Raw genomic sequence first — 13,525 nt, forward strand, 5'->3', positions numbered from 1 at the left:
GGTCCTGCTGAAGGGTCTTGGCCCAAAACGTTGACTGTACTTTTACAAAGGATACTACCTGGCCTGCTGAGTTCCTCCAGCATTTTGTGCATGTTGGTTGGATTTCCAGTACTGTATCTGCAGATTTTCTCTTGTTTTTCATATTAATCAAGCTCTTTTTGCTGTTTCATTTCAAATTTCATAACTTTAGTCATCCAAACAGTTCTAGGTTTGAAAAGTTTTTCCTTCTCCCTAGTTAGATCGTCCAGTCTGAATTCTTTTTCCTCTATTGCTGCTGCCATCAGGTAGAAGGTACGAGAGCGTCAAGACTTGTTCCACCGGGTTCAAGAACAGTACTACCCCTCAACCATCAGCCTATTGAATAAAAGCGGATAACTACACTCACTTGCCCCATCATTGAGATGTTTCCCACAACCAATGTTCTCACTTTAAGGACTCATTATCTTTAAGGCTCATTCCGGTGGCCCAATCAGCGGTGGGAGCAGGCCACAGCGAGGAAGTTTCTCACACGTTGGTGACATTTGTTTAAAAGGAGCGTTTTGCAACCATTCAAGCTCCTTCCGGCAGCCCAATCAGCGGCGGGAGCAGAGCATATTAAATTAAAGTACAGAAGGGACAAAGCGGGGAGGCCATTGTTGGGAGGAGGCCAGTGGTGAGAGCAGGAGGTCAGGCTTTGGCTCAGAGGAGGCTTTGGCTTGGAAGAGGCCTTGGCTCTGGGTAAGTTTCTGTTAAAGTTCTCTTTTTTACTCTCATACTGTACCTAGTGTAGTTAATAGCCGTTGTGTGTTCTTCATGCTGGATATTGGAGTCTTGGGAGACCCAGGGAACTACATCCAGCTGCAGCTCCCTGAAGACCGTGTTGGGGATGTGGAGCAGCAGCTGGATGACCTTAGGCTTGTACAGGGGAGTGAGGGGATAATTGAACAGAGTTACAGTGAAGTAGTCACCCCAAAGCTGCAGGAGGCAGGTAGCAGGGTGACTGTCAGGAGAAATGGAAATGTGAATAGGCAGTTAGCACAGAGCACCCCTGTGGTCATTCCTCTCAACAATAAGTACACCATTTTGGATACTGTTGTGGGGGATGACCTCCCAGGGGAATGCCATGAAGACCAGATTGCTGGCACTGAGCATGGGTCTGTGGTGAAGAACGGAAAGAGGGAGAAGAGGGGAGTGGTACTGACAGGAGACTTGATAGTCAGAGGAACAGATAGGAGATTCTGTGGAGGTGAACAGGACATCCGAATGGTACGTTGCCTCCCAGGTGCCAGGGTCAGGGTCGTCTCGGATAGTGTCCACAGCATTTTGGAGGGGGAGAGATGTCCTCGTTCACATTGGTACCAATGAGATAGGAAGGAAAAGCAAAGAGGTCCTGAAGAGAGAATTTAGAGAACTAGGCAGAAAGCTGAGAATCAGGACCTCTAGGGTGGTAATTCCTGGGTTGCAACCTTTGCCACGCGCCAGTGAGGGTAGAAACAGGATGATTTGTACATAAATGCATGGCTGAGAAGCTGGTGCAGGGGGCGGGGCTTCAGGTTCTTGGTTCATTAGGGTTTCTTCTAGGGGAGGTGTGACCTGTTCAAAAGTGACAGGTTGGACCTGAACCTGAGGGAGACCAATATTCTTACGAGCAGGTTTGTTAGAGCTGTTAGGGAGGGTTTAAAGTAAAAATGTAATTTGGCTGGGGAGTGAAAGGACTCAGGATAGGATGGATGGTAAAAAAGCCAAGATAGCTTGCAGTCAGACTATCAGGAAGGACAGGCAGATGACAGGAAAAAATTGCAGCCAGCACAGTGAGTATCAGTGCATGAGGGATGCAGAATCAAAAAGGATAGTAAATACAGTACTCAAAATGTCATATCTCATTGCACAGAGTAGAAGAAATAAGGTGGATGGTCTTGTTGCACTATTACAAATTGTCAGGTGTGATGTTGTGGTCATCACTGAATCGTGTCTAAAGGATGGTTGTAGTTGGGAGCTGAATGTCCAAAGTTACACTTTGTATTGGAGGGATAGGAAGGTAGGCAAAGGGGGTGGCGTGGCTCTGCTGGTAAAGAATGGCATCAAAATGAGTAGAAATAAGTGACATAGGACTGGAAGGCTTTGAATCCTTGTGGGTTGAGTTAAGAAACTTCAAGGGTAAAAGGACCCTAATTGCTGTTATATACCGGCCTCCGAACAGTAGATGGAGTGTGGACCACAGATGACAGCAGGAAATAGAAAAGGTGTGGTAAAAGGGAAATGTTATGATAGTCATGGGAGATTTCAACACGCAGGTTGATTGGGAAAATCAGGCTGGAAACAGATCTCAAGAGAGTGAGTTTATTGAGTGCCTACTTTTATTAGGCTTTTTAGAGCCTATTAAGGTATCAGCTAAAATGGATTGGGTGTTAAGTAATGAAGCAGAGGCAATTAGGGAGCTTAAGGTAAAAGAACCCTTAGGAGGCAGTGATCACAATATGACTGAGTTCAACTTGAAACTCGATAGGGAGAAAGTAAAGTCTGATGTAGCAGTACTTTAGTGGAGTAAAGGAAATCACAGTGTTAGGAGAGGGGAGTTGGCCAAAGTAAATTGGAAGGAGATGCTGACAGGGATGACAACAGAGGAGCAAGGGGTGAGTTTCTGAGAAAATTGAGGAAGGTGTAGGATAGATGTGCTCCAAATCAAAGAAATACTCAAATGGCAAAGTTGTACAACCGTGGCTGATGAGGGTAGTCACAGCTAATGTAAAAGCAAAAGAGAGGGCATACAGCAAAGCAAAAATTAGTGGGAAGATAGAGATTGGGAACCTTTTAAAAACCTACAGAGAACAACTAAAAGAATCATTAGGAGGGAACAGGTGAAATATGAAAGCAAGCTAGCAAACAATATCAAAGTGGATAGTAAAAACTTTTTTTAAGTATGTAAAAAATAGAAGAGAGATGAGATTTGATATAGGACTGCTAGAAAATTAGGCCGGAGAAATACTAAAAGGGGACAAAGAGATGGCAGACGAACTAAATTTGCACCAGTCTTCACTGTGGAAGACACTAGCAGTGTGCCAGATGTTGAAGGGTTTGAGGGAAGAGAAGTGAGTGCAGTTACTACTACAAGGGAGAAGATGATCAGAAAGCTGAAAGACCTAAGGTTACATAAGTCACCCAGACCAAATGAACTACACCCTAGGGTTCTGAAAGAGGTAGCAGTAGAAATTGTGGCAGCATTAGAAGTAACCTTTCAAAAATCAATGGACTTTGGTTTGGTGACAGAGGACTGGAAAATTGCAAATGTCACTCCACTCTTTAAGAAAGGAGGAAGGCAGCAGAAAGAGAATTATGGACCAGTTAGCCTGACCTCAGTGGTTGGGAAGGTGTTGGAGTCAATTGTCAAGGATAGGATTATGGAGTACTTGGTGATACAGGACAAAATAGGACAAAATCAGCCTGGTTTCCTTAAGGGAAAATCTTGCCTGACAAACCTGTTGATATTCATTGAGGAGATTACAAGTAAGACAGATAAAGGGGTTGCAGTGGATATTTTATATTTGGACTTTCAGAAGGCCTACAACAAGGTGCCACATACAAGGCTGGTTACCAAGTTAAGGGCCTATGATATTCTAGGAAAGTTACTGGCATAATTAGAGCTTTGGTTGATTGGTAAGAGGTAGCGAGTGGGAATAAAAGGATCCTTGATTGGTTGGCTGTCAGTGATTCGTGGTGTTCTGCAAGGGTCAGTGTTGGAACTGCTTCTTTTTATGTTATATCAATGATTTAGATGATGGAATAGATGGCTTTGGTGACAAGTTTGCAGATGATATGAAGATTGGTGGAGGGGCAGGTAGTGTTGAGGAAGCAGGTAGGCTGCAGAGGGACTTAGACAGATGAGAAGAATGGGCAAGAAAGTGGCAAATGAAATAGAATGTTGGAGAATTCATGGTCGTGCACTTTGGTAGTAGAAATAAATGTGCAGACTATTTTCTAAATGGAGAGAAAATCCAAAAATCTGAGGTGCAAACGGACTTGGAAGTCCTTGTGCAGAACACACTGAAGGTTAACCTGCAGGTTGAGTCGGTGGTCAGTAAGGCAAATGCAATTTTAACATTCATTTCAAGAGGTCTAGAATACAAGAGCAGGGATATGATGCTGAGGCTTTATAAGACAGTGGTGAGGTCTCACCTTGAGTACTGTGAACAGTTTTGGCCTCCTAATCTAAGAAAAGATGTGCTGTCATTGGAGAGGGTTCAGAGGTGGTTCACAAGGATGATTCCGAAAATGAAAGGGCTATTATACGAGGAATGTTTGATGACTCTGGGCCTGTACTTGCTGAAGTTTAGAAGGATGAGGGGGGATCTCATTGAAACCTTTTGAATGTTGAAAGGCCTAGACAGAGTACATGTGGTGGGAGAGTCTAGGACAAGAGGGCACAGCCTCAGGATAGAAGGATACCCATTTAAAGAAGAGATTCAGAGACATTTTTTTAGCCAGAGGGTGTAAATTTCTGGAATTTGTTACCACAGGCAGCTGTGGCGGCCAGGTCATTGAATGTATTTAAGGCAGAGAATAATAATTTCTAAATTGGACATGGCATCAAAGGTTATCAGGAGAAGTCCAGGGAGTGGGCTGAGGAGGGGACAAAAGGATTCAGCCATGATTGAACGGTGGAGAAACTCGATGAACCAAATGGTCTAATTCTGCTCCTATGTCCTATGGTCGTATCTCATTATCTCATGTTCTCGTTATTTATTTCTATTTATTTATATTTGCATTTGTTGTCTTCTGCACTCTGATAGATTTTTCAATGATTCTGTTACAGTTACTAATCTGTAGATTTGCTGGGTATGGACACAGGAAAGGGAATCTCAGGGTTGTACATGGTGACATATATGTGCGTTGATAATAAAATTTACTTTGAACTTTGAAGGGTTCCCCAACTGGCTTTTTTACCTATCAATTTAATCTGCCAGCACCAGGTTTCTTTACAGATCACTGAAAATGGTTTTCTTCTGACAAAGAACTTTTATATATGTCTTTATTTTTTATAACTATTTCAACTCTGATCATATTGTGTTCACCTTTCCCAAACTCCTGGGTCCTATTCCAAGCTTATTTCTCTTTCTACTCTCTCAGAAACATGATAACGAAACAAATTCACTTCATGGACCCTGTATCTTTGACATTGTTACTTCCAAACTTCCTGTGGATAGTTAAAGCCTGATCTCCTCACTACTCTGACAATCCTGCCATTTTCATACCCATTTCCTTAAGTCATTCCATTGCCTATAATAAATGTAATATCAACTCTAACCAAACCGATTGATTCTCGAGGTACATTATTCCCATCTAAAAGCTTAGATCAATGATGTTGGATTCTTCCTTTATCTTCCTTTGCTGTCTTTCCTATGCACTTGTCAGAAATACTTCCTCTTCTTGAGAACATTTCCACTCCATGGCTTTTGGAAGCCTGGCAGAATGGATTTGCCGGCTGCTTCAGGGCTGCAAGCATCTTCTGTCATATGGGAACATGGACTGTGACTGCACCTCCAACTTGCTAACTGGATAACAACGCTCGCAGGAATGCAACTCTGCCGTAACACGGCGAGGATCTGTGTTATAATCTCATGTATTGCTTTATGCATATGATTCACCAATCCTATCTAATATGTTCCATGACACAAGTGCACTCTGACCCCATCCATAATTACCGTATACACTCAGTGACCTCCTTATTACGTACACTTTTCAATTCAGTGTGGTCTTCTGCTGTAGCCCATCCACTTCGAGGTTCAATGTGTTCTGTGTTCAGAGATGGTCTTCTGCACACCACTGTTGTAACGCGTGGTTATATGAGTTACGGTCGCCTTCCTGTCAGCTTGAGCCAGTCTGGCCATTCCCCTCTGACCTCTCTCAGTAACAAGAGTTTTCACCTGTTGTACTGCTGCTCACTGGATGTTTGCTGCACCATTCTCTATACACTCTTCAGGAGAAAATCCCAGGAGATCAGCAGATTCTGACATACTCTTACCACCCCGTCTGGCACCAACAATCATTCCATGGTCAAAGTCACTTGGATCACATTTCTTCCCCATTCTGATGTTTGGTCTGAACAACTTGACCATGTCTAAATGCTTTCATGCGTTGAGTTGCTGCCACCTGATTGGCTGATTAGCTAATTGCAAAAGTGAGCAGGTGTACAGGTGTACATAATAAAGTGACCACTGAGCATATTTCTCCCATGTCTGATTCTGCAGTTATGGGATTCGGAGCAGTGTTCCAACTTCCCGAACCCCAACAGGGAGATGGGGAAGAAATTCTGAGGCTAAATCTATGGAAAGTCCTGAAAATCTGAAATTAGGAATGTCAGCTTGTGAATACATTAATGATTTACTGACGCCTTTAATGCTACTTACTTAATCATATACAAGAAAGAAAGTGGAAGGGAAAACCAGTCTCCAGCAATGCAATTAATCCTAAAACCAAGTGTGCCAATTAACTCCCAGTACTAACCAGTGTAGCAATGTAAACACAAAGATTTGGGACATTATGTGTCAGAGGAACATGAAAAGTAAAATGCTGCAGATACTGGAAATGTGAGATTAAAAAAACAGAAAATGTTGGAAATACTGGTGCACATCTGTGGAAAGAGAAACAGAAGGAATGCTTCAGGTCCAAGACCTTACATCAGAACTGTGAAAGAGCTCTTCTTAGGTCTGTCAAAGGGTCTCGGACTGTAAAATTAATTTTGGTTTTCTTCCCAGAAAAGGTTACATTTTGGAGTGATTAATCAAGTTTTTTAGGATGACATTGGATTTAGAGCTCAGTAGGAATTACCTTTGGCTGTGGTCGTAGGCCATGACTTCCTGGATCAACCACCTGCAGCAGCTTGATGTCTTGTCAGTGGTTTCAGCTCACAACATGCCCTGCTATGTCTGGAAGTCAGGGCAGGCTTAGCTCCGAGTTTTCATTTCATTACCAAGGGAAGCCATCATGCTGCCAAAGAGGTCCTTCTTACACCATAGATCACAAGGAAAGGGACCTAACCAATGTCAGAGTCCAAGTCAAAGTCAAGTTTATTGTCAAATGTACAGAGATATGTTTGCACAGGTGGAATGAAAAACTTGCTTGCAGCAGCTTCACACCCACATAGCGTCATATAAACAGCATTCACAAGGAAGAATGTAAATTATACACAATCTTTACAAAAAAAAACACATCATTAGAAAAAAAATGAAGTCCGTTTTCATTGCAGAGATCAAAGTGGTCCTAGTGTTGCTGTACTGATTCAGCGGTTAAAGTTTTGCCGATTGGTTCAAGAACAAAATGGTTGAAGGGAAGCCCCAGTTCTTGAGCCTGACGTGTAGGACTTCAGGCCTGGTGGCTGCAAGAAGATGACATGGTCGAGATGGAGAGGATCTTTGATGATGGTTGTTGGTTTCTCGAGGCAGATACCACTAGTGGTGGACAGAGATGTGCCCAGGACATATTGGGTTAAGCCCACTACTCTGTGGCTTCTTGTGTAATCCCACATTGACGTTTCTATACCAGAAATGAGGCAACCAGTCAGGATACTTTCAACAGTACACCTGTAGAAGTTTGTTCATATATTTGGTGACATTCTAGACCTCCCTAATCTTCTAAGAAAGTAAAGACACTAGCGTGCTTTCCCACCGATTATATCCATGAGTAGGACCCAATACAGGTCATCCTATATGTTAACACCCAGGATTTTAAAGCTGCTGACTCTCTCCACCACCGATCCACCGACAGGATCTGGCTCGTGCTCACCCTCCTTCTCCCTCCTGAAGTCAGCAATCGGTTCTTTAGTTTTACTGACACTGAGCGAGAGGCTGTTGTTGTGGCACCACTCACCCAGGTGCCCCTTGCTTGCTCTGGGAAGCTGACTTACCTCCACTTGTGATTCATCCAACAACAGGGGTGTATTTGGGAAATTTGAGTATGGCAGTGGAGCTGTGCTTAGCCACACGGTCAAGTGTGTATAGAGTATAGAATAAGAATGCAGTCTAAAAAGCCGAGGTAGTCCACATATACCTCAGCTCTGATCACTGTCAACAAAAAACCCAAGTTCAGACAGCATACCATCAACATCCTACCAAATTAACACTCCTTTATCTATATTGTATAATATATGCAAATCTTACATTTAAAATGGACAAATCTATACTATTACACCAATTAAATACAATTATATTATTATTTAGGGTATCAAAAAAGGTCCTTACCACAAATCACAACAGGCCAGAGTCCAATCATCCAAATTATTGATGCCACATCCAGTCCAGACTGCCTAGCCCACTGAATCGCCATGAGTACAGCAACAAGCGAAAATAAAATCCGCTTTACAGAAGATAATGCACTGTATTGCTACTTTTGGTTAATTGTTCTAGTCCAATCAGGTTGGAGATGTATTTTCTGATCCTAATGTTTGTTTTTCTGTTAAAGCATTAATCATTAATAACTGTGTTTATGCCACAGTGGAGTTATGGGAAGGAGTTGGGAGCAAATGTAGTTAAACTTTGTCTTTACATTAAACATAACTACTTCAACGAACCATTTGATTATTTCCAAGTCTCTAACTTCCCAAACAGGACAAAGCAATCTCACTGTGGTTCTGGGCCAGCAGATGATCTGATGATTGAATGTTGTCACATTAAAACGTTAACACATTTTTAATTCAATTTTCTGATGCCACTTTGTACTTTAATACGTGAATAGTGAATCCAACAGGTTTATGGGGAGTAAAGGAAATGGACTCTAATCAGTTTGAAGAAAACATCGGAAGCAGGATCTGGAGAATGGAATGGGGCATGGGAACCAGGATCCAGAACATGTAAGGGAGCATGGAGATCAGGATCTGGAGGGGGGAAAGGAGATTGGGAACTGGGTTCCGGAGAGTGGAAGTGACTATGGGAACCAGGATCTAGAATGTGAAACATTTAACACTGAGCTTGACGGGTAACCATTGAGATTAGAGAATCAATGCTCATGCCATCAGGGTGGAGGAATTCTGGGTATTTCTCCCCCACATCTTTCTCACTTACTCCATTCCCCATTCTGGCTCCCTTCTTACCCCTTCTCTTCTCCTTACCTGCCCATCTCCTCCCTCTGGTGCTCCTCCTTCTTCCCTTTCTCTCATGGTCCACTGCCCTCTCCTCTCAGATTCTTTCTTCTTCAGTCCTTTACCTCTTCCAACTATCACCTCTCAGTTTCTCACTTCATCCCCCTCCCCCACCAACCTACCTACTTTCCTCCTCATCTGGTTTCACCTATCACATCGTACTCCTTATCCTGCTCACAACTTCCTATTCTGGCTTCTTCCTCACCAGCAACCCCCCCCACCACACCCCCTTGGTAGCAACATCTCAAGTTTCATGCTGCTGACTCACGACTGTGCTACCAGATCCAGCTCAAACCGCATCGAGCTCTCTGAGGATACAACAGCCTCATTGGCTGCAAGGGTGAAGTCTGAATACAGACAGGAGGCTGGGAGGCTTGTGAAATGGTGTGAGAGCAGTAACCTGCGTCTCAGTGTGGACAAGACGAAAGAAATGATTGTGGACTTCAGGAACTCGCACATCAATGGCTCTGCTGTGGAGAGAGTGACGAGCACAAGTTCCTTGGTATGCAGATAATGGACAATCTAACCTGGACCCACAACATCTTCTTATTATTCAAGCAGACACAGCAGATTTTGTGAAAAGATTGAAATGTGCAACTCTCCCTGCCCTCATTCTAACAACTTTCTACAGAAGTATCATTGGGAATATCCTGTCTGGCTACATCATTGTGTGGTGCGGAAGCTGCAAGGCATCGGACTGTAACACCCTACAGAGGATAGTAAAAACTGCTGGGAGGATCACTGGGGTCTCCCTCCTGCAACCCACCCCCCGTGACATTTACTGGGAGTGTTTTATAACAAGGACACAAAGCAATGTTGAGGATCCCTATCACCCATCCCACAATCTCTTTGACCCACTACCATCAGGAAGTACAGAAGCATTGGATCTAGGACTGTCAGACAGGGTTACAACTTCTTCCCTCAGGCTGTGAGACTAATGAATACCCTGTCACCACCAAGGTCTCGTCACTAGGACAGTGAGCCGTTTACTGCACTGTTTATCTTGCTGTTTTACTGCATGCATTTTGAATTGTTTTTTATTATTTGTGGCAATATTTGGTTTTATGTGCTGTGAGTGATGTATGTATTGTGGGTGCACTATGATCTGGAGGAATGGTGTTTGGTTTATTTGTATGTATGCACAGTCAGCTGACAATAAACTTGAACTTCTTTTCCAGTCCTGTTGAAGGGTGTCAACCTGAAATGCTGACTGTTTATTCCTCTCCATTGAATCTGAGTGACCTGCGGAGTTACTCCAGCATTTTGGCTTTGTTGCTCTGAATTTCCAGCATCTGCAGAACCTCTTGCATGTTAATGCTTAAGAACGCTGTGGACTTGATCTGAGATATAAGGGATTGTATGATAGACTAAGTCGTCCGCGGAGCTTATAAGAACAAATTCGTAAAGAGATTGCAGACAGTTGCAAGAAACATAGGGTTGTGATAGTGTTTGTCAAATGTGTTCAGGAAAGTTTCCTTAATCAATATATTGAGGTTCCAAATCAAGAGAGTGTGAAACAGGATCTTCTATCAAGGAACAAGACAGGGTAAGTGTCAGAAGTGTGCATACAGAAACACTTTGAGTAAGTAATCATAATGCCATTAGCTTAAAGATAATTATGGAGGGTAGGTCTGGTCCTTGGTTTGAGATTCTAAACTGGAGAAAGGCCAATTTTGATGGTATCAGAAAGGATCTTGCAAGTGTAGATTGGGGCAGGTTGTTTTCTGGAAAAGATGCGCTTGGTAAATAGGAGGACTTCAAAATTAAAATTTTGAGAGTTCAGAGTTTGTATGTTCCTGGCAGAATAAATGGCAAGGCTAACAGGTTTAGGGAACCTTGGTTTTCGAGCAATATTGAGGCACTGGGTAAGATTAAAGAGGAGGAGCATAGCAGATAAAAGCAGGAAGGAACAAATGAGGTTGCTGATGAGTGCAAGAAAAGTTTCTTCCACTTAAGAAGGAAATCAGGAGGATTAAAAGAAGGCATAAGGTTGCTCTAGTGGACAAGGTGAAGGAGAATCACAAGGGCTTCTACAAATATATTAATGGAAAAGGATTGCAAGGGACAAAATTGATCATCTGGAAGATGAGAGTGGTAATCCATGCATGGAGCCAAAAGAGATGGAGGAGGTTTTAAATAGAATTTTTGTACTTGGAAGATAGACAGAGAATCTATTGAAAAGAAGTAATGCAGCTGTGAGGTTATGGACCGTAAACAGGTTACAGAGAAGGAGGTGCTTGTCGTCTTGAGTCAAATTAGGGTGAATAAATCCCTAGGGCCTTTCAAGGTGTTGCCCTGGACTTTACAGGGACCCTAGCAGAGATATTTCAAACATTGTTAACCACAGGTGAGGTGCTGGAGGATATTTAATGTTGTTAAAAAAAGGCTCCAAGAATAAGCCATTGAGCCTTACAACTGTAGTAGGTAAGTTAATTAAGGTATTCTGAGGGACCAGATACATAATTTTTTAGATCGACAGGAACAGTTTAGGAATACTCAATATGGCTTTGTGTGTGGTAGGTCACGCCTACCAAACTTATAGAGTTTTCCAGGGAAGTTACTAGGAAAGTTAATCAAGGCAAGGCAGTGGTTATTGTCGACATGGACTTTATAGCAAGGCCTTTGACAAGGGAGGTTGGTCAAGAAAGTTCAATTGCTTGGCCTTCAAGATGAGGTAGTAAATTGGATTAGACATTGGCTTTGCAGGAAAAGCCAGAGTAGATGGTTACCTCTCTGGACGCCTGTGACTGGTAGTGTGCCACAGGGATCAGTGCTGGATTTGGTGTTGTTTGTCATCCATATCAAAAATCTGGATGATAATGTGGTACACCAGTTCAGCAGATTTGTGGATGACACCAAGATTGGGGTGTATTGGGCAGCGAGGAACAATCAGGGGTGATGGCCTCGTTAAGGTGTCAGTAATCATCACGTGGGTGGCAACCACCATTGGACTTAGGGACCATATCGAGGGATGAAGTCTCGGGGCCATTCCACTGGTGTACAATACTGAGTCCTTCCATGTTGGTAAACTCAGCCTTCACCGTTGCCAGCTTTACTGGGTCCAGTCTACTTGTGTGGGTATGGATTGACAGGCCAGTTGTGGGAATCTGGCACTTGACTCCATGTTTTGTGACTGTGGGGAGAATGTGGGTTCGGTAAGGTTTGGGCATTCGCTCAGCAGTCGATTAAACTCACATGCGGTGGTCAGTCATTGTAGGTAATTTACTGGGGGAGCAGGGTAACAATCTAAAGTCCTTGACACCCACAAGCTGGCAGTTCTTAAGAACAGCTAACAGTCCCTGGGCACACAGGAAATCTGCACCGAGCAGAGGTCTAGCCACTTTAGCCAAAGGACTAAATCCCATGTGTAACATCGCCCACTGAAGCAGAGTGTCACCCGTTGTGTCCCATAAATCTGAATTCTGTTGCTGTTGGCCGCCTCCAGTGAGGTTTTGTCACTCTTTGCCTTCTTATCAACAGGGGATACTGGCAGCACACTCGAGAACCCATGCCACATAAGAAGCGATGCCCTGAAAGGGTGTCCGTAATGAACAGTGGACATTCCTGGCAGCTGGAACCCACAGTGTTCACAGACCTCTGATGTCCTGATGTGCTGGCACTGTCAAAACTGCAAGGTGGTCTGCACCTTTTAGCGTTCCTACCAAAACGAGCATGGTAAAAGCACAGGAATGCCATCGCCTGTTTTGCAAGTGCGAGAATCCTTACATTGAGGACCTTGCTGACCGGGCTTATTGACGTAGAGAAAGGAGGAATGATGCTCTGGACCTAGCTGAGTGTAGGCTATCAGCCATTTTAACAAGCTCCCTATAGTCCTTCACTGATGCATTAGTGAGGGCTATGTGAACTTGATCAGGCATTTACTGCCTGAAGAGTTCTTTAAAAATAAAACAAGGGTAGTAATTTCCCAGGAGAGACAGTATGTAGTCCATTAGCTCTGATGGCTTCGCATCGCCAAGACTGGGTAAAGAGAGCAACTGTTTGGCGCACTCAAACACCGATAGTCCAGAAATCTGTAAAAGGTGAGTTTTCAGCAACCTGCATTGACAGTGTTCGGGCGGGTGTTCAAGCAGATTCACGACTCTCGCTGTTGTGGAACAGCTGGGTGACACTACCATGTAGTAGAATTTGGTGTCTTTGGCAATGATTTCTTGCAGAGCAAACTGGGCCTCAGCTTGCACAAACCAAACGACAGCATTTTGCTCCCAAATCTCTGGTAGTTTCAAAGTGACTGCATTGGCTAACATGTCCAATGACTCTGAAATCATCCTAGAGCATCGGGGTCACCAATGTAGATTTTCGTAAATAAAACAAAGTGTGGCGTTTTATGAAACACATAACACATTTTATTGAACTCCAAAATGTTAAAAGCACAGTAAAAGTCCTTACGTAACAACG

The 13,525-nt window shown here is 43.4% G+C and overlaps 1 protein-coding gene across 1 annotated transcript in view; it reads right to left on the reverse strand.

Moving 5' to 3' along the window:
- The window catches only part of LOC140731828 (complement factor B-like), an 80,313-nt gene extending 71,933 nt beyond the window's left edge, over nucleotides 1–8,380 (reverse strand). The window contains exon 1 of the mRNA XM_073053693.1: nucleotides 8,214–8,380. Within this exon, the coding sequence (XP_072909794.1) occupies nucleotides 8,214–8,298 (85 nt within the window). The 5' untranslated portion in view covers nucleotides 8,299–8,380. The remainder of the gene's footprint in view (nucleotides 1–8,213) is intronic.
- Nucleotides 8,381–13,525: the final 5,145 nt, after the last annotated feature.

Source organism: Hemitrygon akajei, chromosome 8, assembly GCF_048418815.1.
Source record: "Hemitrygon akajei chromosome 8, sHemAka1.3, whole genome shotgun sequence".
In the NCBI taxonomy this organism is placed as follows: domain Eukaryota; kingdom Metazoa; phylum Chordata; class Chondrichthyes; order Myliobatiformes; family Dasyatidae; genus Hemitrygon; species Hemitrygon akajei.